We start from the raw sequence: 26,409 nt of genomic DNA, 5'->3' as shown, positions 1-26,409 counted from the left end.
GAGACCCGGTTCCGGTCTGGGATCTTTCTCTGGTACTAAGAAGGCTTGCAGCTCCCCCGTTTGAGCCTTTACAGGAAGTGGACTACAAATGGCTCTCCTGCAAGACTCTGTTCCTGACAGCAATTACGTCTGCCAAAAGACTGGGCGAACTCCAGGCTTTATCTTCAAAGTTTCCGTACCTAAGTTTTCTGCCAGATGGGGTTCTACTCCGTACTATGCCAGCTTTTTTGCCTAAAATCCCGAACAAGAATAGAGAATCATTCCTCCCAGTGTTCTTTCCTGAGCCTCTGGATGAGAACCAGAAACTCTTGCATACGTTGGATGTTAGAAGAGCCCTGCTTATCTATTTACAAAGGACAAGGGATTTCAGAACAGTGGAAAACCTTTTTGTCCTCTTCTCTGGGCCAAGAAAGGGTTCTTCTCCTTCTAAGGATACGTTGGCAAGATGGATCAAGACCACAATATTGGAAGCCTATTCTCTGGAAGAGATACCTCCTCCGTTTCCAGTGAGAGCGCATTCCACCAGGGCCACGGCTACTTCTTGGGCAGAGGTCGCGCAAGTCTCGATGGAGGAAATCTGCAATGCAGCATCCTGGTCCTCATCCTTGACCTTCGTCAAGCATTATCGTTTGGATATTAACGCTAGGAGCTCAGCCTTTGGTACCGGGGTTCTGTCTGCAGCTCTCAATGAAGAGACCCCCCCTTGTGATCTATGAAAATCCCATTCTGTGCTGCCGTAGGATGAGATGGGAAAGGAAAAATTCTTACCTGGGATTTTACTTTCCTTGAGTCCGTAGGCAGCACAAGTATACCCTCCCTAATAAATTTCTTCTTGGCATAATTCTTGGTCTGAGTCTATTTGTATTAACACAAGGAGGTTCTGAGGAGGTAGCCTTTTATTGGTCACTGATAATGAGTTAATTATTTTAATCTGTACCTTTTATCTAGGTGGGCGGTCCGGGGATCGGATGAGAACGAAGTTAACCCCATTCTGTGCTGCCTACGGACTCAAGGAAAGTAAAATCCCAGGTAAGAATTTTTCCTAGGGGTTGGCCACTTTCTGGTTATTGATGACCAATGTGTTTGTTATATGACACTTACTAATATAGTCTTTGTTTCTATTATGCTACATTTTCTATATTTCATAAGGTATGCTTCCTTGTTTACCAAGACTTTTGTGCTGTCTACTCAGGGATCCTGTCCATAATAGGGCTGCTGATGGAGGGACATGTGACCAGGCAAATCACCTAAGCGTGATGTTTACTCCATACACCTGTCATCTGCCCTTGCACTGTTGGGAGTTCAGTGCAGATGCAATGTGTTTAAATGAAGGAGACTGTGATTAGCCTGGTCACATGACCCTCCATCAGTGGCCATTTTATGGGCAGGACCTCCCTGTATACAGCAACAAGGGTGCATATCTTGTAAAATATAGCAAAAGTCACATAATTTTAACAAAAACTGTATTAGTAAGTTCCACATAATCATCTTATAAGCACATTTGTCAATAGTAGCAAGGGAGTGGCCAAACCCTTTAATATAGTTAAAATTAATTAGTAGAGTTGACATGGAAGAGACCTTCGGTCTAAGTCCCGGTTGATATTTAGATCCATTCTATTAGATAAAGCTATACCTTGGCTATTAAGAAATTATGCTAAAGTGGCCTTCTGTAGATCTCAATTTTTCCAAATTAATACTAATACAATTAAAATTAAAATTTTCAAATCAATACTACAAACACATTTGCTATAGGAACGCAGCAAATTTTTTTTCACAAGTGTTAAATATTCTATGAGTGTCTACAGACAAGAAAAATCTTGACTCTATATAATATTCTAAATTTAGATTTGCAGGGAGTGATATATATATATATATATATATATATATATATATATATATATATAAATCCAGAAAAAGGACGGCACTCCGGTCTTGAAAAGGTGAAAGTGGTTTTTAATCAACCTTGCGGTACAACGTTTCGGCTCCAATACTGAGCCTTGAGAAAGGCTCAGTATTGGAGCCGAAACGTTGTACCGCAAGGTTGATTAAAAACCACTTTCACCTTTTCAAGACCGGAGTGCCGTCCTTTTTCTGGATTTATTGATTGGGGTAAGAAGTCGATTCCCCTGGAACGTGCACCCTATTTTTCCTTCTTTGTAGTCAGTGCCGCCATTTTTCGTATCTATATATATATATATATATATATATGACAAAAAATTGGACTGCACGCCGGTAGACTTTCCAAAAAGTCAATTACCTTTATTCACCCATAAAGTGGCACAGAGCAACTGGTGGTTTTTCTTTTGTGTATATATGTGTGTGTGTGTATATATATATATATATATATATATATAGATAGATAGATAGATATGTCAAAGCATGGGAGACAGGCATGAATTTGAGCTTCATTACACTGAGAGTTTTGCCTATGCCAACACCTAAAGTGTCAAGATGTGTAAAAGATACAAGAAAAATATTATAAACGTCTTACAGGGTGGAACTAGACCCCAATCAAGCTACAAAAAATGTTTCCCTCTGAAAGCAAAGAGTAAATAGTGAGACTTGATTGCTTTACCATATTTGGTGGGAACTGTATGGACACAAGCTGTCCAGAGATATCCCAAATATGTAGCTTTAAATTACTTCTTTATCCGAAGATTTGCCTCCCGGGCCTTCTCACAGATATAAAATGCTTATAACACTCCAGGAAGCTCATGGAAATGATTGCTCACACCACTTTACAGGAAATGGATAGAGACCCCAGACAGGTCACACTAGATTAACAATTGTGATCATATACATCTTCTGGAGCAGAGAATCCATTAGGACTCCCGATTTCATGAAATTTCCTTAAATATGGGATCCGTGTAAAATATTTAGAAAGTTTAGTGAAGTGTAGAGGTCCAGATCTCCATATATTGTATGCATAATCGACAAATTTTAATGTCCCAAACTGGAGTTTTAAATTACTGTTTGAATCCTTAACCCACCCCACCCCCTTCACAGTCTGTCTCCCCCTTTTTTTCTTCTCCTTTAAAAAAAATAATATATATATATTTATTATAACTATCATCCATCACAATATCAACCTCTCACTCCTGTCTCCAAGACTTCTCATGAGCTGCACCAGTTCTCAGGGATGTGCTACCCTGGATAATCAGAATAACTCCCAAGACTCACAGTTTTAGAGGCTCCCTCAAAACCCATTTGTTTAGGGGGCACTGGCCTATAAAATCCCCATAACAGATTTTGAAAATAAAATCAATTTGTAGCACTGCAAAAAGCCTCTATGTAGCTTACAGATAATACATAACCATGCCTGCGTTTCAGGAAATGAACTTTTTTTTTGTCATTTCACACTACCTTTATTTTATTCTTAAAAGTTACACTAAATTCTAGAAACTGTAAAATTACAATAAACTATTGCTATAAAATAAACTGCGGGAAACGACTACTATTAATTAGTAATTTGCATAATTTGCCTTTTCTCCTGCTTTTCTCCCTTAACACATGTCAAAATTAAAAGATTGTTTAAGAGCAGGACATATTGCAGCATTTTTGTCCTCAAAATGACAACATATTTATTTTATATATGAGAAAACAGCTGTCAAAATCTGCCGGCTGAAATGGAATTCATTTAATACGTGCTTTAATGAAGATTTAATGAAATGAAACTGTACACACAGAATATATGAACAATCTAGACAATGCTAGCAATAAAACTGTTGTAGCATAATAATTTTGTAAATTAGCCCCATAACTTCATTAACACAATAGTAAGGCAAATATCAACATAACTGAAAGAACAAACTTGAAAAATGTCAAGTTCTATGTCCTCCACGAACAGTAACATCTCATTCAGCATTTCATAAAGGAAGCAATTTAGGGCTCTTTCACACCTGTGTTCTTTTCTTCCGGCATAGAGTTCCGTCGTCGGGGCTCTATGCAGGAAGAATCCTGATCAGTTTTATCCTAATGCATTCTGAATGGAGAGAAATCTGTTCAGGATGCATCAGGATGTCTTCAGTTCCGGAACGGAACGTTTTTTGGCCAGAGAAAATACCGCAGCATGCTGCGCTTTTTGCTCCGGCCAAAAATCCTGAAGACTTGCCGCAAGGCCGGATCCGGAATTAATGCCCATTGAAAGGCATTGATCCGGATCCGGCCTTAAGCTAAACGTCGTTTCGGCGCATTGCCGGATCCGACGTTTAGCTTTTTCTGAATGGTTACCATGGCTGCCGGGACGCTAAAGTCCTGGCAGCCATGGTAAAGTGTAGTGGGAAGCGGGGGGAGCAGTATACTTACCATCCGTGCGGCTCCCGGGGCACTCCAGAGTGACGTCAGGGCGCCCCACGCGCATGGATGACGTGATCGCATGGCACGTCATCCATACGCATGGGCGCTCTGACGTCATTCTGGAGCGCCCGGGAGCCGCACGGACTGTAAGTATGCCGCTCCCCCGCTCCCCGCTCCTACTATGGCAACCAGGACTTTAATAGCGTCCTGGCTGCCATAGTAACACTGAAAGCATTTTGAAGACGGATCCGTCTTCAAATGCTTTCAGTACACTTGCGTTTTTCCGGATCCGGAGTGTAATTCCGGCAAGTGGAGTACACGCCGGATCCGGACAACGCAAGTGTGAAAGAGGCCTTATTGAGAAGACATTTTTATTCTAGTTTTTCTTTTAATGTTGCATTAAATACCACTAGATAAGCCAATGGTGTTACAATTCTAACCAAGACTATACTTACACCTGAGCTACAAGTGAGTCCATAGCTGTACACTGAACAATGCTTCTTAGGGTCCATTAACACGTCCGTAGAATGGCATCCGGGTGCGGACCCATTCATTCTATATGGGGCGGACAGCCAAGAAAGGCAGTTCTATAGGGGTGCCAGCCGGGTGTATTGTGGATCCGCAATTTGCGGATCCGCAATACACTACGGACGTGTGAATGGACCCTTAAAGGGGTTCTCCAGGAATAAAAAAAATGAAAATACTGAAATATTATTTTATAATATTTATATTCACAAATACCTTAGGCTACTTAGCCTAAGAACTCATGCACATGGACATATTATTTTTCTGTGCAAGAACTGTATGGTTAGTGTCAAGTGTGAGATCAGAGTCTATTGTGAAAGACCAGGATAGCCTAACACAATGACTTTTGTTTCGAAAGGCCTTTTAGATCTTCTCGTATAGCGTCCACTCCCATTCTTGACACTAAATATATTGCTCCTGTACAGAGCTGTAATATGGCCATTGGCCATGTGAGTTGTTAAAGAGTTTTCTAGCTTATGGTAGTAAGCAACACGTTTTTCAGCTCGTAACATGTCTTCAAGAACGGTCAGTTCTAGTAAAACTTCAGCTCTGGTATGAATGTAAATGTAGATGTTGGCTGATAGCATCTACTCAGTAGAATTTTGCTCTTGATAATACTACTAAAATACAAAGAAGATAATTAGCAGCATGATTATTGGTTTTAGATTAGTAGAATGATATATGGGTAACATTGGGATGTAGACTAATGTAGTGGTGGAATTAAAGGATCTCTAACTTCCCTTCTAAAGAAACCCCACTGATTAAATTATGATTGAACAAAGAGTTATCATTTATCTATTGCAGAACCATGCATTTGGAGTAGGATTGCCTCTGTTCAACCTAATTTAGATCTTTGAGTGTTTCTCCAAGATCGGGAGCGCCTGTTAAGATAGCCAGGCAGGATGCAAAAGTAAAATAAAGCGTGAATGAGTTGCTTTCTCCACTGCTGAGCAAGCACCGGAAGCTGAAAATTGAGATCAGCAATGTGACAGGTGAGCTTTTTTTTTAAAAGAAATTTGGACCCGGACCAGCCATCTCTAGAGAGGTCCCTGCTGGACTGGAAATGTTATGTGCTAGCTACATACACATCTACGCTGCTGTCCATTCAATGATTTGGTCCTGTGCTTTGCCGGAAAACATTACTGCTGATGCCATTAATTGGCCAGCAATGGTGATGCACATAAAGACTTGCGGTCCAGTGGGGACCAGAAGCAAACCAGAAGTGAGCTTGGTGCTGGACCTAGAGTGTTTGTGGTAGGTGAGGTGACGTTGAGTCTTTTTTTTTACTTTTGCACACTGCCCAACCATCTCAACAAAGGTTCCTGGTCTTGAGAACCCCTTTAACTGAGCCAAACATATCACAGTGAAACAGCTAGTGAAGGACCCTTTATGCAAGCAGTAGGACATCCAGAATCCCTACCAACATATTAGATGTGCTAAAAGCCCAGTAGCATATAAGGAAAGTTTATATATGATATGTCCAAATAATTTTTCATCAATCTTATGGATTATATAATGATTATGCCTGGCTCTGTCAGATAAGAGGAGAGGGCATGGCTAAACTGGGAGCTGTGGTCCACTGAGGGGCTAGAACCTGTCCTCTTTGCATTGAAGTTAATCAGGGGGATCAACCATACCAGGCAGTATGTTTTTTTAAAATAGAGTTGAACCAAGCAGTAACTCTAATTAACGAGTGAATGATTCATTTTTAGAAATCTGTGTATCTTGGCCTTTTCTTTTGATATAACTGTTAAAGAAAGATCTTCAAATCCTCAGATAAATGGATGCAATAGTTCCTTCATGTACGGTAAAAAAGAAATGTCTAACAGCAATCAATGTGCGGTAATTTTTCTATATCAATGGGCAACTCTTTTCCACTCAATTTCTTATCACACTCATGCCTGGCTGGAGAATCTACCATTTTCTTGTTTCATGTTGTGTTATACCAGTTCTCAATGAATCTCATTTGTGGGATGTATCACCTAACACAAAGCTTCTTAAATTCAAGCATCGACTTTATTGCGCTCATGATTTCACATTAACACAATATTCTCTACCATAAGCTGTTAACCACCTCCTGCTTCCATACATCTCCCTGCTTTTATGTAGACTTCAAAATCTCTCAGGCGTATATTAATATGCACAGAAATTCAAGCATTCCATGCTTTTTCACATAAATGGTGCAGTATAAAACACATTCTCTGACAGATACAGAACCACGTAGAGCGGAAAACAGCTAGACGAGTAAAAACCGATTTAGCAGTTTGGAGTCTGGTTACACCATAAATTTCTAATAACTGTATGTTACCGTGAGTTACTAGTGAACTGTATAAGTAGTGACCGAAGAATAAGCTAACGATTGCAAATTTTGATGATTTCATACTGTGCACATTACAAAAAATATTAAAATGTTAAAGGAGTTTTACGGCACAAAAACTATGCACAAATGGTTTATATGCAGTAAGATAAAGTAAGTTACTGATATAGTTTGTGTACAAAACTGCCTCTGTAGGCCAGTACCACATACATATATGACCATGGTCTTGGTGTCTATGTTATCTTTATGCCATAAACTGAACACACGCTATCCCCCATCTTCTCTTCCCTGTAATACATGAGGTCATACCTCACGTGCCTCTTATCTCTACAGCTCCCTGGCTCTCCTCCTTCCTGTCTCTGGCCAGATTGTGTTTCACATGCTGGGCAGAAACTTTTGTAGTGTCCGGTGAGCAGTAGAACTATTCCTTAGTAGCGAACTTGTGTTATGTGTGAAGATAGTGAGTAATTGCAGCACTAATTTATACCTTGTACTACAGCGGCATGGAGATGTAACATGTCAGTGAGAGGGGAGAGAAATCATATCAACTGTAGTTTCTCACTTGATAATCCCGGCAAAACAGAAGTGCTATACAGAGCTGGGTAGGATATTGAAGATGAAATTATTTTTATTTTTTTTTCAGAGCTATGAATTAATTATCTGGGGAGCATTTAGGCAATTTTTGTGTTTTTCACAGGGATTAAAAAAACCTTTAAGGAATCACTGTGGGCAGAATGTTGGTTTAGTGTATACAATTGTTGTCTAGAGAGGCCGGACTAAGACGAAAGGTAAGGGGAGGCCGACATGAAAGGTTTTGGTAGGAAGGGCCAGGGCAGGAGTGAGTTAAGAGTGGTGGGGAGGAGGTGTTTAGGGAGATAAGGGGGGCGGGATTTAGGTGTTAAGAGGAGGTGACCGGGGTAGAGCCGGAGCCATTTTTTATATACCCTAAGGTATATAAAAAATAAATAAAATAAAAATGAGGTTTGGGCAGTGTTAGGAGGATGACATGGTAGTCAGTTTTGGAGTTTGGGGTCTATGGACAGGCGTGGCTGTTGCGGCAGTCGTGGCGGTGGGAGATCCTAGAAGCTGGTGGTATATATGACGGTATTGGAAATGGAAGGGCCTCAATCGTGGGGCTGGACTCTCATAGTTTCAGGCACTTGGTTGGTTTGGAGAGGCGTCCATCAGTTTGTGTCTTCGAGCTGGTGTTTTACGGCTGGAGGCAAGATGGAATTGTCATGATGGCCTCTAATGGATGGTAAAATTTAGAGGCTTCTACGATCTCCCTTGTCAGGGGTCAATGTTAAGGTTAATGTTATTAATATTTATGGATGTATTTATTTTATTAATAAAACGGCTGCTGTGGCCGATTTAAGAGTGTGTGGTGTCTTTTTGGGATGGCATTGGGGGAGGAGAAGGTGTGAGGTTTTGGGGGAGGCCCTGAGTAATTAACCAATAACCTATTCATGCATTACTAAGACTCTGGGTTTGATTCTAACCAAGATCATCATCTGCATGGTGTTTGTATGCTCTTCCCGTGTTTCTCTTTGGAATGGTCTGGAAATGTCATTAAAAATATAGTCTCATTCTGCATAAGGCAATCAAGGGCTTGTAAAGTGGGAACACTAATGGTAATAGGATGAGTGCATATACAATAAAGAGAGATAAGGGCCCTTTTACACAGGAACTATTGGGAACAAACCATCCATTCCTAATAATTGCCTGATTGTGAGTGCAGGTGAGAGCTTTATTTACAAGCAGCAATCATGAGCAATTGGTACTGGGCAGCAGATCCATGTTTGCACAGAATGATCTGCATCAACGGGGGATTTCACCTGATGAATATTTGTTCGATTATCATGTTATCGGAAGCGCCTGTGTGTCTGTATTACATATAGTGATCATTCAGGCGATTGTTGGGAGGTAAGTGTTACTTCCTGGTAATTGCCTGCTCACTGGTGGAGGAGACCGCGGCTATTACATGCAGCAATCTTCTCCAGAGTATGGGGAAGAGTGATTGCTTATGGCATCACTCGTCCCCATACTGACTATTTGTTTGCTGGCAGATGATTTGTAGACCTATTGAAAGATTCCAATTGTCCAATGAACGAGCTTGCTCATTCATCGGATAATTGATGGCAGTATTACACTACCGGATCATTGTTAACTAGCGTTCATATGAAAGCACGTTAGCAATGATCTGGCAGACAATCTGCCAGCCTAATACAGCCTCTACACAGGGCAATTATTGGGAAAGAGTGGTGTTTCTTCAAACGCCAAGAAAAAGGTATGCTGGAAAGAATAAAATGATTAAAGAAAGACGTATACTTCTCCCCTTGTTTTGATCCATGTCTGGTTTTGGCTTAAAAAAAACTGCATCATGAACCACATGTGTGAATCCATCCTTAAAAAACATATGCAATCATTAAATTAAAAAGGGATCCATTTATCAATACTATAAAACCAGTTTTCTAATGTAATTTCACTAAAAAAGAACTGGTGTAAAGTACAACTGGCTAAGTTGCCCATAGCAACCAATCAGATTCCACCTTTCATTTTCCAAAGAAGCTGTCCAAAATGAAAGGTGGACTCTGATTGGTTGCTATTGGCAACTAAGCCACTATTACTTTACACCAGCTTGATAGATGACCCCATAAATTTGTCATGCAAACCTACACCCAGGGCCGGCTCTATCATAAGGCAGCCCAAGTGGCTGCTTGAGGGCGCAGAGAAGGGGGGGCGGCAAACAATTAACTTTTATCTCGCTGAGCCTGTTTGCCGAGCAGCCCGGCCGCCCCCCTATTGGTGACATGATACTGGCACATGGAGGGGGGAGGAGAGAGGCACTTGATACTGGCACATTAGGGGGCAGGGGGAGAGGATGGCACTATGATATTGGCACATGGGGGGATATGAATCATGAGGGGCAGAAATGTGAAATGATGGAGGGGGGCAAGAAATGGATATGAATTATGAGGGCAGAAATGTGAAATGATGGGGGGGGGCAAGAAATGTATATGAATCGTGAGGGGCAGAAATGTGAAATGATGGGGGGGACAAGAAATGGATATGAATCATGAGGGTCAGAAATGTGAAATTATGGGGGGGTCAAGAAATGTATATGAATCATGAGGGTCAGAAATGTGAAATGATGGGGGGGGGGGGGGCGCGTAGATTAGCTTGTGTTTACAAAAATCCTTGCACTGACCCTGCCTACACCCGGCTATTTTTAAAATAACATGTGGAATCCAGGGAAAACCATCAAAAGCTACTGTGTACTGCTATTACATACTCGTGTAACATTTGGTATTATGTCACTGTTAATAAATGTGTGCCTTGAAAAAAAAAATCACTGGAAAGACATTTTAAATGAAAAGTACTACTTGGTTTTGTAACTTGAAAGCAGTGTTCCTATTAATTTACAATCCATTTGATATCAGTGTGGTTTGCCCAGTGTGTGCTACTTTTCATTATTCAGCAATATGCATTCAGAAAGGAAGTCAAATAAGACTAGATCTCAGGGGGTTTTCAAAACCTCTCATCTGAGATCTCAGCCCACACAAGGTTTCGGGTATGAAATGCAAATACTGCACTGAAATATACATATGTTAATTGTAATGTGTAACTATAAAACAGAATTTTGCATGATATGTGACTGGCATTGCATCTTAAAGGGGTTCTCCAGCTAGCATTTTATTTTGTACAAAAGTAGGGTAAAACAAAAGCCAATGTTTGCAGAGTCTCTCTGTTCTGGCTAAGAGAGAAGATTCAGATACTGTAGAGAAAAATGCGGTTCACATCTTGTCAAATGTTTTTGTCCCTTCTTTGCTATGAGTTCAGTGGCATTGTTTTCTTTAACGCATACTTGGTGTAACGTTTACAATACTTTTTCATATGTCAATAGTATATATAGTAATATACGAGTTTGGAATAGATTTTAATATGAAAAGGTAGCTTTTTCCTACAGCCTGTAGCCTATCTGTAAAAGCTTTCAAACTACCTAACTAAAGACATCGGGAAAAAGAAAGGGAGGGGAGGAGGGAGATGATGCTGCAGTTTCTCTTACTCAACCTGTTTGTCAGAATCCTTCTGTAAGGACTCATACACTTGAACGTATTTTGTTTCCGTGTCAGTTCTGTTTTACTTTTGCGGCCCATATTCGGAACCATTCACTTTAATGGGTCCACAAATGCATGCGTTAAACACCCAAAATATTAATATCAACATTTCTGGCCACACTACATTTAATACACATCTAAGAATTTAGTCACACATCCATGTCCATTTTGTGGATGCAAATACTTGGACCACTTGTCATTCGAGTTCTGTACCAGCAAAGGATATGTCTCTGTGTTTTTTTTTAAACTGTGACTGATCCGTTTTTTGTGTCTGCAAAAACAGCAACCTTTTTATAAAATGTTTAAATATTTTTTTGCAATGAATCAGTCAACATGCGTTCTGTCACAGATTCATACACTTGAATGAACATCTTTGGTCCACAAGATACCCTAAAGTAGTGCATGTCTTGAATTATTTTCTGTGGACATAGGGGGTCATTTATTAACACCGGCATTTTAGATGCGTTTTAGACCATTTTCCTTCCCCACCCACGCCACACCCACAATTGTAGACCTGGAGTGAGCGGGAACAAGTCGCCTAATATAGACGTATTTCAGTTTAATAAATGACCCCCATAGTCTTTAGAAATACACGTGTGTCTGAATAATCACATGAAAATAAATAGAGCCATGTGCCGTCTATGTCCAATACAGAATGCACACATTCGTTATTCACTGACGTGTGACTAAGCCAAACGATTTTAATATTAATGGATTATCAGTATCTGATTGGTGGGGGTCTGACACCCCGCACCTGTGCAGATCAGCTGTTTGAGAGTAGCTCGAGCTCCAGAAGTTAGTTCTGTTAAATAGTGGATGGAGCTGGTTATCGCAGTACTGCTCCCTTTAAAGTGAATGGGAGCAGCGCTGCAGTTACCAGCAGGGGTGGCCGACCAGTTATTGATGGCCTATCCTGAGGATAGGCAATCAATATTAAAATTTTGGAATAAAGACCTGAACAAACCGAGACAAACTAGTTGCTAAGGATGTGCTGTCTGACAACCCAGTTGAAAAGAGCAAAGTCATTTGGCAGCAACCAGATTGTCAGACAGGAATCAGTTGCACTGATCACAATAGAGAAGCTGAAAGTAGAGACGTGAAATACATTTTGGTATCAGTCCAAAAAGTTAAATTTTCCAGCATGCATGAAAGTGTATAGGCCAGATCCACAGCATAGCAATGACACACATGTACAATATAACAATGGCAAAATACAACTGAAAACAATGTAATTTATGTAGAATTTAAGAAACAAACCTGGAAGACTGTAACAATGGCCCAGAGCAAAGAGTCAAAGTTTTTCCGGTCAGGTACAGTGTCTCCGGAGTCTGTTCTAAGACTAAATTTACATCCAAAAATATGCATCCCAAGAATACTGCAAGGAAAAAAAATACTATTATTATATGTAATGATTCACTGCTTGCTTTGTCATATAGAAATGCCCTGCATTTAAAGAGGTTTTCTCCTGACATTGACGACTTATCCTCAAAATAGGTCATCAATATCCGATCAGTGGTGGCCAGACATCTCGCACCCCCTTGGTCAGCTGCTCCCCGTAGCCTCCAGGCACTTGAACTAGCACTTTGAATGGGATAGGAAGCACAGCTCCGTTCAAAGAGTAGTGGCCATGCCAGGTTACTGCAGCTCAGCTCCCTTTCACTTCAGTTGGGGATGAGCTGCAGCAACCCAGCACGACCCCTACATGTTGAACGGAGCTGTGCTTCCTGCTTCATTTAAGAGCTAGTTCCGGTATTGGAGGCTGCAGCGAAAAGATGATCAAGGGGGTGCGGGCTGTCAGATTCTGAACAGATGTTAATGACCCCTGCTGAGGATAGTTCATCAATTTCAGGAGATTAGAAAACCTCCTACTCTATGATAGTAAAAAATAAAATATAGGATTTAAGTTTGTCAAAGGGGTTGCGCTGTGCTACAATATTGATGACCTATCCTCGGTACAGGTCAGCTATATCAGATCGGCGGAGGTCCAACTTCTGGCATCCCTGCCGATCAGCTGTTTGAGGAGTTAGCGGTGCAGATTCTTCTTCAAAACTACCCTCGCTTTGTCAGCACTGTATAATTACAACTGCTTGTCCCATTCTAGTGAATGGGATATAATTACACTGTGCCATTGCTGCAAAAGAGATGGACAAGTAATTTTGAAGCGGAAGCAGCACTAACGGTATTGTATGAAAGTGATACACCAGAGTTGGGGCCTCCTAAAGGGGTTTTACCAAATTGCACATTGATGGCTTATACTTAGAATAGGGCACCAATGAATGATCAGTGAAAGTTTGACCTCTGGAACCCAAATGGATCAGCAGAACAAAGAAGTTGTGACACTTTCACTGCAGTACCCAACAGAAAGCTTTTCATGTGCATGTGGACATGTCCATTCCAGTGATTGTGCTTGACATGTACTATTTAGTGATGAGCGGCAGGGTCAATATTCAAATTTGCAATATTTCGTTAATATTTTGTAGAATATTCGTTATATATTCGATAATTCGCTATTATTTTCTTGATTGCGAAAATCGGCAATGTAATATTCGCGTAAAGCGCTCACAATACAGGCGTGGGTCACTTTTGCTACATTTTCCAAGCTGCTAGAAGTTTCCTGAGACTGTAGAAAATGGTTGGCACGGCAGAACGTTAAAAATGGCTTTATATGCAGATAAGGTGCTCCAATATATTCGTGATTGCGCTAATCGGCAATTATTTATGGGTATATTTTGGCACAATACGTGAAACTTCACATTTTAGCAGGTCTGACTACATATTACAGATTGGTGCACTATGTATTGTTGTGACATCACAGCACTATGTCTGTAGCATGTATGTATGGACAGCAGAACCTATCACACTACCTAACACCCTGCACTGCAACAGCTACACTATATCAGGATCTAACCTACACTGACTATTCCCACTAACTATCTGTATTATATATATATATAAGCTATCTAACTAACTATCTATCTATCTAATGTAATGTGGAAAGCACAGAGCACAGCAATGACACTGCTGTCTCTCTCAGAACTTTAAAAAACTGCAGAAAATGGCTGCTGGGGAGGTTCTTATATAGAAGGGGTAGGCAACTTTCCTATTGGTTGCTAGGGATGTTGCTAAGCTCAGACAAGGACATTGCAGCCTTCTCATTGGCCTACAAGCAAGAAGCAGGGAGGGATCATGGGTTCAGATGAAAATAAAATGTAGAATATTCGAAAATACGAATATATAGCACTATACTCTAAATATTCTTGAATTCTCAAAGTGCCAATATTCGTGGATAATATTTGAGCCCAACACTAGTACTATTAGATAGCACCTGGATGGATGAGTGTATCACAGTGTTGGGTCTCCTCTCCAACTGTGAGGTCGGCAGTTGAGACAGTCCCACCCACTTTCTCTCTCCTCATTTGCCAGCTTCATTCTAAGAGGAGGAGTTATAAGCAGAACTTGACAGTAGTCATACATCCAATTGACTAAGTTTGGTTGCTGTGCTCCACCGGCATCAATGAGCACAACACAGTAACAATCAGGTACATAGAGTAAAAGAAAACAAGCAGATTCAATCAAAAGGGGTGATAATATTTAAAGAAGGTCTTTCTACTCCCCCACATATCCATCAGTGAGAGTCCAAGGGGTCAGACAGTATACTTTTTGCAGTATAAGTATGTGAAGTATGTGAACGGAACGTGAACGGAAAAATAAAAAAGTTATGGCTCAAGGAAGATAGGGAAAAAAAATGAAAATGAAAAAATGAAAAACCTCTGGAATCTTAATGGGTGAAAGGTTTATCCAACCCCTATTATGCCCCCCAAAATGCAACAGTTCTTCACCCTTATGGCCTCAGAATAGGCCACATGCCCCCACCTCTCACATCAATTAGTTAGACTCACTCACGGCATCTGAGAGTACTAAAAACTGGAAGTGTGGAATTCCTCTTCAGGCGCGCTTTCCCCCAGCAGAGATCGGGAGAAGCACCCTGTTCTATAAATGAGCCACAGCCTGTACGAGGCTTCCAGGCTCATTGTTAGGCCTCTTTCACACTTGTGTTGTCCGGATCCGGCGTGTACTCCACTTGCCGGAATTACACGCCGGATCCGGAAAAACGCAAGTGAACTGAAAGCATTTGAAGACGAATCCGTCTTCAAAATGCGTTCAGTGTTACTATGGCATCCAGGACGCTATTAAAGTCCTGGTTGCCATAGTAGTAGTGGGGAGCGGGGGAGCGGTATACTTACAGTCCGTGCGGCTCCCGGGGCGCTCCAGAATTACGTCAGAGCGCCCCATGGGCATAGATGACGTGCCATGCGATCATGTGATCCATGTGCTTGGGGCGCCCTGACGTCACTCTGGAGCACCCCAGGAGCCGCACGGATGGTAAGTATACTGCTCCCCCGCTCCCCACTACACTTTACCATGGCTGCCATGGTAACCATTCAGAAAAAGCTAAACGTCGGATCCGGCAATGCGCCGAAACGACGTTTAGCTTAAGGCCGGATCCGGATCAATGCCTTTCAATGGGCATTAATTCCGGATCCGGCCTTGCGGCAAGTCTGCAGGATTTTTCGCCGGAGCAAAAAGTGCAGCATGCTGCGGTATTTTCTCCGGCCAAAAAACGTTCCGGTCCGGAACTGAAGACATCCTGATGCATCCTGAACGGATTTCTCTCCATTCAGAATGCATTAGGATAAAACTGATCAGGATTCTTCCGGCATAGAGCCCCGACGACGGAACTCTATGCCGGAAGAAAATAACGCAGGTGTAAAAGAGCCCTTAGTATATCCCAGTTTAGGCCACTGGCAACACTGAACTGTGATATAGTGATTTCTATAAAGACTAATGGAGCAATTTACGTAAAAGAAATGTAAAAAAAAGTTTTAAAAAATAATAATAAATCACCCCTATTCCCCAAAATAAAAAGAAACAAAAAAAAATAGCATTATGGGCATCGCATCGCCGCATGCGAAAACGCCCATACCATTGAAATAGTTTAAAAAGTTAGCCCATATGAATGGCGTAACAGAAAAATATTTTAAAAAGGCCGATTCTGTTTTTTTTCATCACTTTATCGCCCAAGAAAATTGAATAAAAAGTGATACACACCCCAAACTGGTATTGTCAAAAATGACAGATCGTCCTACAAAAAATGAGCACCTATAAATCTCCATTAACATATCTATAAAAAAGGTATGAGGGTCAGAATATCGCAATAAAAAGAAAAAAAAAATTTATGAAGTGAGTCCTGTGTATTTTGGTTTTATTTAGACTCTATTTTTAAAAAATTTCTGTGGGGATTTGAACTCACAAGAGTCACAAGCATCTACATTAAAGGTAATAACCTTAACCACTTGGCTATAGAGCTTAATGCTAAGTCGTTGATGAAAAACCTCATAGAAGTTTCTCTTATATTAAAAACCTCATAGAAGTTTCTCTTGTATGACACAAGAGAAACTTCTATGAGGTTTTTCAGTAATGACTTAGCACTGAGCTCTATAGCCCAGTGGTTAAGGTTCTTGTCTTTAATGAAGATGGTTATGAGTTTGAATTCTCACAGAAACATTTGAAAAATAGAGTCTAAATTAGACTTCAATACACAGGGTGTCCACCATGCTTGGGAATACCCTTTTCACGTTCATAACACTGACTCCATCTAAAGACCCATCCATATATGGAGTCAGAGCAGGGACTCCTAAGCTGGGAAATTGCCCACTCTGGGCACTCATTGAGCATAGGGGAAGCAAGCAGGGCCTAGAACAGAAGAAAAGTAGACGGGGTCTTCCTTGTGCTCCAGGCCCCATAGCAGCTGTGTGGTCTGCCTATATTGGCAGTACACCACTGAGGTGAGACCACCCCTATCCTAAGTATAGGCCATCAATTTAAAATCCTGGACAACCTGTTTAAAATGTTTGCTATTTAGATTACAGATGCCTGTACACAGTAAATGGCAGGATTTGTGCTATATTTTCTAGACATCTCATACAACTCTACTGATTGTTCACCTGAAAATGAAGATGAAGAGCATAAGAAGCATGCAGAACGTAGCCACATTGTCCATTGTCTTCATTAGGACCACCAGCTGCCTCCTCAAGGCAGGCATAAATCGCACAAGTTTCAGCACTCGAAGGAGGCGAAAAGTTCTCAAAACTGACAGTCCACCGTCATTCTGCCCTATAATCTCCCAGACACTGGGGGGAAGATACCAGTAATTATTAGGAGCAAATAGCAGAAAATGTGATCAGATTAGAAAATAAATCAATATTCATTCCTCAACTTCTCTCTGTTAAATTTTTGCTTGGATGATATACTAACTGGGTAATTACAGTGATTTTAAAACCAGCCAGCGAAAGAAGAAAGTTATTTCAGCAATGGGCGATTAAACATGCTATAGATATTAATAATGTTGGGCAATATGAATTGTAAAAGATTATTATGGAGAAAAAAAACATAATGATTCCCACTTATACATATTTCATAGCTGAAAACTCTGTTCTTCAACATGGCTCCTTCTAGTTTTGAAGAGTCTTATTTTATGTGTGAAAACATCTAATTACAGGGTATGGTAGAAAAAAAAAATGATGAAGGCGGTGATAGCACATGATTGCAACTTGAAGGATAGGAGAATACACGCAAGCTAAAACATTGTAAATCAAACAGTGAGGGGAACAGATAAGTCTATGGAGATATGAGATATGGCCCAAAGAATTTCCTACAGAGAACATGCAGTGCAATTTGTGAGAGAATAAGTGAATCAGTTATACAGTATGTAAAAAAACTGAGATTAGTAGTCTGCACGGGTTTGGACTGGACCATTAGGGTACCATAGGATCCTTTGGTGGTTCCAGGACCCCTAAGGTCCAGCAGAAGACAACCTCATTGGGTTCTGACTTTGGAGCCAATCACTTGTCAGTAGGGTCTATTTCTTATGAGATGACACATAAATTACATATTGGACCTTACTGATGATATAACCTACATGTATAAAGATAATGATAGCTCGACCCTCAGAGTTATTTCCTCTGGGCACAGGTCATTTTAGTTGCTCTATGACTCCAGCCTTAAAAGATAATTTTAATTGCTGTTTAATTAAAAGAAGGTTCTCCAATTGAATGAAATAAAAATAAAAAAATTAAAATAAAAAAGGCAATAAAAGATAATAGCATACATAAGAAAGAAGACATACTTGCATTAGATCCAGCAAAGGCATCATGTCAACACAGGTGACCACAGCAGCCAATCACTGACCTCACTGGTGCATAGTTGGGACCAGTGAGTAGCTGCAGCAGTCATGTGTCAGTCATGAGACATCTTTGCTGCAGTCGATGAACAAAGGCATAATTCACACTGGGTCTGCAGTGTACACCTTTTTTATCTGTTTTATTTAACAGACCTTTAGACCCCATTGTTAGGGATGAGCGAACTCGAACTGTATAGTTCGGGTTCGTACCGAATTTTGGGGTGTCCGTGACACGGACCCGAACCCGGACATTTTCGTAAAAGTCCGGGTTCGGGTTCGGTGTTCGTCGCTTTCTTCGCGCTTTTGTGACGCTTTCTTGGCGCTTTTTGAAAGGCTGCAAAGCAGCCAATCAACAAGCGTCATACTACTTGCCCCAAGAGGCCATCACAGCCATGCCTACTATTGGCATGGCTGTGATTGGCCAGAGCACCATGTGACCCAGCCTCTATTTAAGCTGGAGTCACATAGCGCCGCCCGTCACTCTGCTCTGATTAGCGTAGGGAGAGGTTGCGGCTGCGACAGTAGGGCGAGATTAGGCAGATTAACTCCTCCAAAGGACTTGATTAACTGATCGATCTGCAGCTGTGGATCATTGAGCTGCTGATCCTCAATTGCTCACTGTTTTTAGGCTGCACAGACCGTTTGTCAGTCTCATTTTTCTGGGGTGATCGGCGGCCATTTTGTGTCTTGTGGTGCGCCAGCACAAGCTGCGACCAAGTGCATTTAACCCTCAATGGTGTGGTTGTTTTTTGGCTAAAGCCTACATCAGGGTGAAGCTGTCACACCAAGTGCATTTAACCAGCAATAGTCTGTTCATTTTTTGGCCATATACAAAATCAGGGGCAAGCTGCGCCTGTCACCAAGTGCATTTAACCCTCAATGGTGTGGTTGTTTTTTGGCTAAAGCCTACATCAGGGTGAAGCTGTCACACCAAGTGCATTTAACCAGCAATAGTCTGTTCATTTTTTGGCCATATACAAAATCAGGGGCAAGCTGCGCCTGTCACCAAGTGCATTTAACCCTCAATGGTGTGGTTGTTTTTTGGCTAAAGCCTACATCAGGGTGAAGCTGTCACACCAAGTGCATTTAACCAGCAATAGTCTGTTCATTTTTTGGCCATATACAAAATCAGGGGCAAGCTGCGCCTGTCACCAAGTGCATTTAACCCTCAATGGTGTGGTTGTTTTTTGGCTAAAGCCTACATCAGGGTGAAGCTGTCACACCAAGTGCATTTAACCAGCAATAGTCTGTTCATTTTTTGGCCATATCCCAGTCTAATTCTGTCACTAAATCCATACCGGTCACCCAGCGCCTAAATACTAGGCCTCAAATTTATATCCAGCTAAATCTGTCCCTAGTGCTGTAGCTGGGCGAGTTATTTAGTGTCCGTTCAAGCACATTTCTTGTTCTGGGTTGAAATACAATTCCCAATTTAGCAATTTCATAATTTAGTGGTTCCTGCTATATCAGAGCTCTTTGAAATCTATCCCAAAAAGGGTATATAATATTGAAGGTGCACATAGGGTCATTCAGAGTAACTTCACACACACCCGCTACTGTGTATTTCCAAGTCTAATTCTGTCACTAAATCCATACCGGTGACCCAGCGCCTAAATACTAGGCCTCAAATTTAATTCCCTCTAAATCTCTCGTTACCCACCGCTGTACTGTTGTTGCTGGGCAAGATATTTAGTGTCCGTCAAAGCACATTTTTTGTTCTGGGTTGAAGTACAATTCCCAATTTAGCAATTTCATAATTTAGTGGTTTCTGCTATATCAGAGCTATTTGAAATCTATCCCTAAAAGGGTATATAATATTGAAGGTGCACATAGGGTCATTCAGAATAACTTCACACACACCCGCTACTGTGTATTTCCAAGTCTAATTCTGTCACTAAACCCATACCTGTCACCCAGCGCCTAAATACTAGGCCTCAAATTTATATCCAGCTAAATCTGTCCCTAGTGCTGTAGCTGGGCGAGTTATTTAGTGTCCGTTCAAGCACATTTCTTGTTCTGGGTTGAAATACAATTCCCAATTTAGCAATTTCATAATTTAGTGGTTCCTGCTATATCAGAGCTCTTTGAAATCTATCCCAAAAAGGGTATATAATATTGAAGGTGCACATAGGGTCATTCAGAGTAACTTCACACACACCCGCTACTGTGTATTTCCAAGTCTAATTCTGTCACTAAATCCATACCGGTGACCCAGCGCCTAAATACTAGGCCTCAAATTTAATTCCCTCTAAATCTCTCGTTACCCACCGCTGTACTGTTGTTGCTGGGCAAGATATTTAGTGTCCGTCAAAGCACATTTTTTGTTCTGGGTTGAAGTACAATTCCCAATTTAGCAATTTCATAATTTAGTGGTTTCTGCTATATCAGAGCTATTTGAAATCTATCCCAAAAAGGGTATATAATATTGAAGGTGCACATAGGGTCATTCAGAATAACTTCACACACACCCGCTACTGTGTATTTCCAAGTCTAATTCTGTCACTAAACCCATACCTGTCACCCAGCGCCTAAATACTAGGCCTCAAATTTAAATCCCTCTAAATCTCTCGTTACCGTTGTCCTGTTGTAGCTGGGAAAGTTATTTAGTGCCCGTCAAAGCACATTTTTTGTTCTGGGTTGAAGTACAATTCCCAATTTAGCAATTTCATAATTTAGTGGTTCCTGCTATATCAGAGCTATTTGAAATCTATCCCAAAAAGGGTATATAATATTGAAGGTGCACATAGGGTCATTCAGAATAACTTCACACACACCCGCTACTGTGTATTTCCAAGTCTAATTCTGTCACTAAATCCATACCGGTGACCCAGCGCCTAAATACTAGGCCTCAAATTTAATTCCCTCTAAATCTCTCGTTACCCACCGCTGTACTGTTGTTGCTGGGCAAGATATTTAGTGTCCGTCAAAGCACATTTTTTGTTCTGGGTTGAAGTACAATTCCCAATTTAGCAATTTCATAATTTAGTGGTTTCTGCTATATCAGAGCTATTTGAAATCTATCCCTAAAAGGGTATATAATATTGAAGGTGCACATAGGGTCATTCAGAATAACTTCACACACACCCGCTACTGTGTATTTCCAAGTCTAATTCTGTCACTAAACCCATACCTGTCACCCAGCGCCTAAATACTAGGCCTCAAATTTATATCCAGCTAAATCTGTCCCTAGTGCTGTAGCTGGGCGAGTTATTTAGTGTCCGTTCAAGCACATTTCTTGTTCTGGGTTGAAATACAATTCCCAATTTAGCAATTTCATAATTTAGTGGTTCCTGCTATATCAGAGCTCTTTGAAATCTATCCCAAAAAGGGTATATAATATTGAAGGTGCACATAGGGTCATTCAGAGTAACTTCACACACACCCGCTACTGTGTATTTCCAAGTCTAATTCTGTCACTAAATCCATACCGGTGACCCAGCGCCTAAATACTAGGCCTCAAATTTAATTCCCTCTAAATCTCTCGTTACCCACCGCTGTACTGTTGTTGCTGGGCAAGATATTTAGTGTCCGTCAAAGCACATTTTTTGTTCTGGGTTGAAGTACAATTCCCAATTTAGCAATTTCATAATTTAGTGGTTTCTGCTATATCAGAGCTATTTGAAATCTATCCCTAAAAGGGTATATAATATTGAAGGTGCACATAGGGTCATTCAGAATAACTTCACACACACCCGCTACTGTGTATTTCCAAGTCTAATTCTGTCACTAAATCCATACCGGTGACCCAGCGCCTAAATACTAGGCCTCAAATTTAATTCCCTCTAAATCTCTCGTTACCCACCGCTGTACTGTTGTTGCTGGGCAAGATATTTAGTGTCCGTCAAAGCACATTTTTTGTTCTGGGTTGAAGTACAATTCCCAATTTAGCAATTTCATAATTTAGTGGTTTCTGCTATATCAGAGCTATTTGAAATCTATCCCTAAAAGGGTATATAATATTCAAGGTGCACATTGGGTCATTCAGAATAACTTCACACACACACGCTTCTGTGCATTTCCAAGTCTAATTCTGTCACTAAATCCATACCGGTCACCCAGCGCCTAAATACTAGGCCTCAAATTTATATCCCGCTGAATTTGAATACAATACATTGGGCCAAATAATATATTTGTTGTTGTGGTGAACCATAACAATGAGAAAAACATCTAGTAAGGGACGCGGACGTGGACATGGTCGTGGTGGTGTTAGTGGACCCTCTGGTGCTGGGAGAGGACGTGGCCGTTCTGCCACATCCACACGTCCTAGTGTACCAACTACCTCAGGTCCCAGTAGCCGCCAGAATTTACAGCGATATATGGTGGGGCCCAATGCCGTTCTAAGGATGGTAAGGCCTGAGCAGGTACAGGCATTAGTCAATTGGGTGGCCGACAGTGGATCCAGCACGTTCACATTATCTCCCACCCAGTCTTCTGCAGAAAGCGCACAGATGGCGCCTGAAAACCAACCCCATCAGTCTGTCACATCACCCCCATGCATACCAGGGAAACTGTCTCAGCCTCAAGTTATGCAGCAGTCTCTTATGCTGTTTGAAGACTCCGCTGGCAGGGTTTCCCAAGGGCATCCACCTAGCCCTTCCCCAGCGGTGAAAGACATAGAATGCACTGACGCACAACCACTTATGTTTCCTGATGATGAGGACATGGGAATACCACCTCAGCATGTCTCTGATGATGACGAAACACAGGTGCCAACTGCTGCGTCTTTCTGCAGTGTGCAGACTGAACAGGAGGTCAGGGATCAAGACTGGGTGGAAGACGATGCAGGGGACGATGAGGTCCTAGACCCCACATGGAATGAAGGTCGTGCCACTGACTTTCACAGTTCGGAGGAAGAGGCAGTGGTGAGACCGAGCCAACAGCGTAGCAAAAGAGGGAGCAGTGGGCAAAAGCAGAACACCCGCCGCCAAGAGACTCCGCCTGCTACTGACCGCCGCCATCTGGGACCGAGCACCCCAAAGGCAGCTTCAAGGAGTTCCCTGGCATGGCACTTCTTCAAACAATGTGCTGACGACAAGACCCGAGTGGTTTGCACGCTGTGCCATCAGAGCCTGAAGCGAGGCATTAACGTTCTGAACCTGAGCACAACCTGCATGACCAGGCACCTGCATGCAAAGCATGAACTGCAGTGGAGTAAACACCTTAAAACCAAGGAAGTCACTCAGGCTCCCCCTGCTACCTCTTCTGCTGCTGCCGCCTCGGCCTATTCTGCTGCTGCCGCCTCGGCCTCTTCCTCCGCCTCTGGAGGAACGTTGGCACCTGCCGCCCAGCAAACAGGGGATGTACCACCAACACCACCACCACCACCACCTCCGTCACCAAGCGTCTCAACCATGTCACACGCCAGCGTTCAGCTCTCCATCTCACAAACATTTGATAGAAAGCGTAAATTCCCACCTAGCCACCCTCGATCCCTGGCCCTGAATGCCAGCATTTCTAAACTACTGGCCTATGAAATGCTGTCATTTAGGCTGGTGGACACAGACAGCTTCAAACAGCTCATGTCGCTTGCTGTCCCACAGTATGTTGTTCCCAGCCGGCACTACTTCTCCAAGAGAGCCGTGCCTTCCCTGCACAACCAAGTATCCTATAAAATCAAGTGTGCACTGCGCAACGCCATCTGTAGCAAGGTCCACCTAACCACAGATACGTGGACCAGTAAGCACGGCCAGGGACGCTATATCTCCCTAACTGCACACTGGGTAAATGTAGTGGCAGCTGGGCCCCAGGCGGAGAGCTGTTTGGCGCACGTCCTTCCGCCGCCAAGGATCGCAGGGCAACATTCTTTGCCTCCTGTTGCCACCTCCTCCTTCTCGGCTTCCTCCTCCTCTTCTTCCACCTGCTCATCCAGTCAGCCACACACCTTCACCACCAACTTCAGCACAGCCCGGGGTAAACGTCAGCAGGCCATTCTGAAACTCATATGTTTGGGGGACAGGCCCCACACCGCACAGGAGTTGTGGCGGGGTATAGAACAACAGACCGACGAGTGGTTGCTGCCGGTGAGCCTCAAGCCCGGCCTGGTGGTGTGTGATAATGGGCGAAATCTCGTTGCAGCTCTGGGACTAGCCAATTTGACGCACATCCCTTGCTTGGCGCATGTGCTGAATTTGGTGGTGCAGAAGTTCATTCACAACTACCCCGACATGTCAGAGCTGCTGCATAAAGTGCGGGCCGTCTGTTCGCGCTTCCGGCGTTCACATCCTGCTGCTGCTCGCCTGTCTGCGCTACAGCGTAACTTCGGCCTTCCCGCTCACCGCCTCATATGCGACGTGCCCACCAGGTGGAACTCCACCTTGCACATGCTGGACAGACTGTGCGAGCAGCAGCAGGCCATAGTGGAGTTTCAGCTGCAGCACGCACGGGTCAGTCGCACTACAGAACAGCACCACTTCACCACCAATGACTGGGCCTCCATGCGAGACCTGTGTGCCCTGTTGCGCTGTTTCGAGTACTCCACCAACATGGCCAGTGGCGATGACACCGTTATCAGCGTTACAATACCACTTCTATGTCTCCTTGAGAAAACACTTAGGGCGATGATGGAAGAGGAGGTGGCCCAGGAGGAGGAGGAGGAGGAGGAGGAAGAGGGGTCATTTTTAGCACTTTCAGGCCAGTCTCTTCGAAGTGACTCAGAGGGAGGTTTTTGGCAACAGCAGAGGCCAGGTACAAATGTGGCCAGCCAGGGCCCACTACTGGAGGACGAGGAGGACGAGGATGAGGAGGAGGTGGAGGAGGATGAGGATGAAGCATGGTCACAGCGGGGTGGCACCCAACGCAGCTCGGGTCCATCACTGGTGCGTGGCTGGGGGGAAAGGCAGGACGATGACGATACGCCTCCCACAGAGGACAGCTTGTCCTTATCCCTGGGCAGCCTGGCACACATGAGCGACTACATGCTGCAGTGCCTGCGCAACGACAGCAGAGTTGCCCACATTTTAACCTGTGCGGACTACTGGGTTGCCACCCTGCTGGATCCACGCTACAAAGACAATGTGCCCACCTTACTTCCTGCACTGGAGCGTGATAGGAAGATGCGCGAGTACAAGCGCACGTTGGTAGACACGCTACTGAGAGCATTCCCAAATGTCACAGGGGAACAAGTGGAAGCCCAAGGCCAAGGCAGAGGAGGAGCAAGAGGTCGCCAAGGCAGCTGTGTCACGGCCAGCTCCTCTGAGGGCAGGGTTAGCATGGCAGAGATGTGGAAAACTTTTGTCAACACGCCACAGCTAACTGCACCACCACCTGATACGCAACGTGTTAGCAGGAGGCAACATTTCACTAACATGGTGGAACAGTACGTGTGCACACCCCTCCACGTACTGACTGATGGTTCGGCCCCATTCAACTTCTGGGTCTCTAAATTGTCCACGTGGCCAGAGCTAGCCTTTTATGCCTTGGAGGTGCTGGCCTGCCCGGCAGCCAGCGTTTTGTCTGAACGTGTATTCAGCACGGCAGGGGGCGTCATTACAGACAAACGCAGCCGCCTGTCTACAGCCAATGTGGACAAGCTGACGTTCATAAAAATGAACCAGGCATGGATCCCACAGGACCTGTCCGTCCCTTGTCCAGATTAGACATTAACTACCTCCCCATAACCATATATTATTGGACTCCAGGGCACTTCCTCATTCAATCCTATTTTTATTTTCATTTTACCATTATATTGCGAGGCTACCCAAAGTTGAATGAACCTCTCCTCTGCCTGTGTGCTAGGCCTAAATATATGCCAATGGACTGTTGCAGTGGTGGGTGACGTGAAGCCTCATTCTCTGCTATGACATGCAGACTGATTCTCTGCTGACATGAAGCCAGATCCTCTGTTACGGGAGCTCTCTCCTCTGCCTGGGTGCTGGGCCTAAATTTATGACAATTGACTGTTGCAGTGGTGGGTG

At 42.9% G+C, this 26,409-nt stretch overlaps 1 protein-coding gene across 1 annotated transcript in view; it reads right to left on the bottom strand.

The window, feature by feature from the left end:
* The window catches only part of CACNA1I (calcium voltage-gated channel subunit alpha1 I), a 917,463-nt gene that overhangs the window by 206,075 nt on the left and 684,979 nt on the right, over positions 1-26,409 (bottom strand). The window contains exons 11-12 of the mRNA XM_044301221.1: positions 17,262-17,447; positions 12,514-12,631 (exon numbers count right to left, since the gene is read on the bottom strand). Coding sequence (XP_044157156.1) covers positions 12,514-12,631; positions 17,262-17,447 — 304 coding nt within the window. The remainder of the gene's footprint in view (positions 1-12,513; positions 12,632-17,261; positions 17,448-26,409) is intronic.

This window comes from Bufo gargarizans, chromosome 7, assembly GCF_014858855.1.
Source record: "Bufo gargarizans isolate SCDJY-AF-19 chromosome 7, ASM1485885v1, whole genome shotgun sequence".
NCBI lineage: Eukaryota > Metazoa > Chordata > Amphibia > Anura > Bufonidae > Bufo > Bufo gargarizans.
The sequence above is the reverse complement of the archived record's forward strand: the minus strand, read 5'-3'. Positions and strand labels throughout refer to the sequence as shown.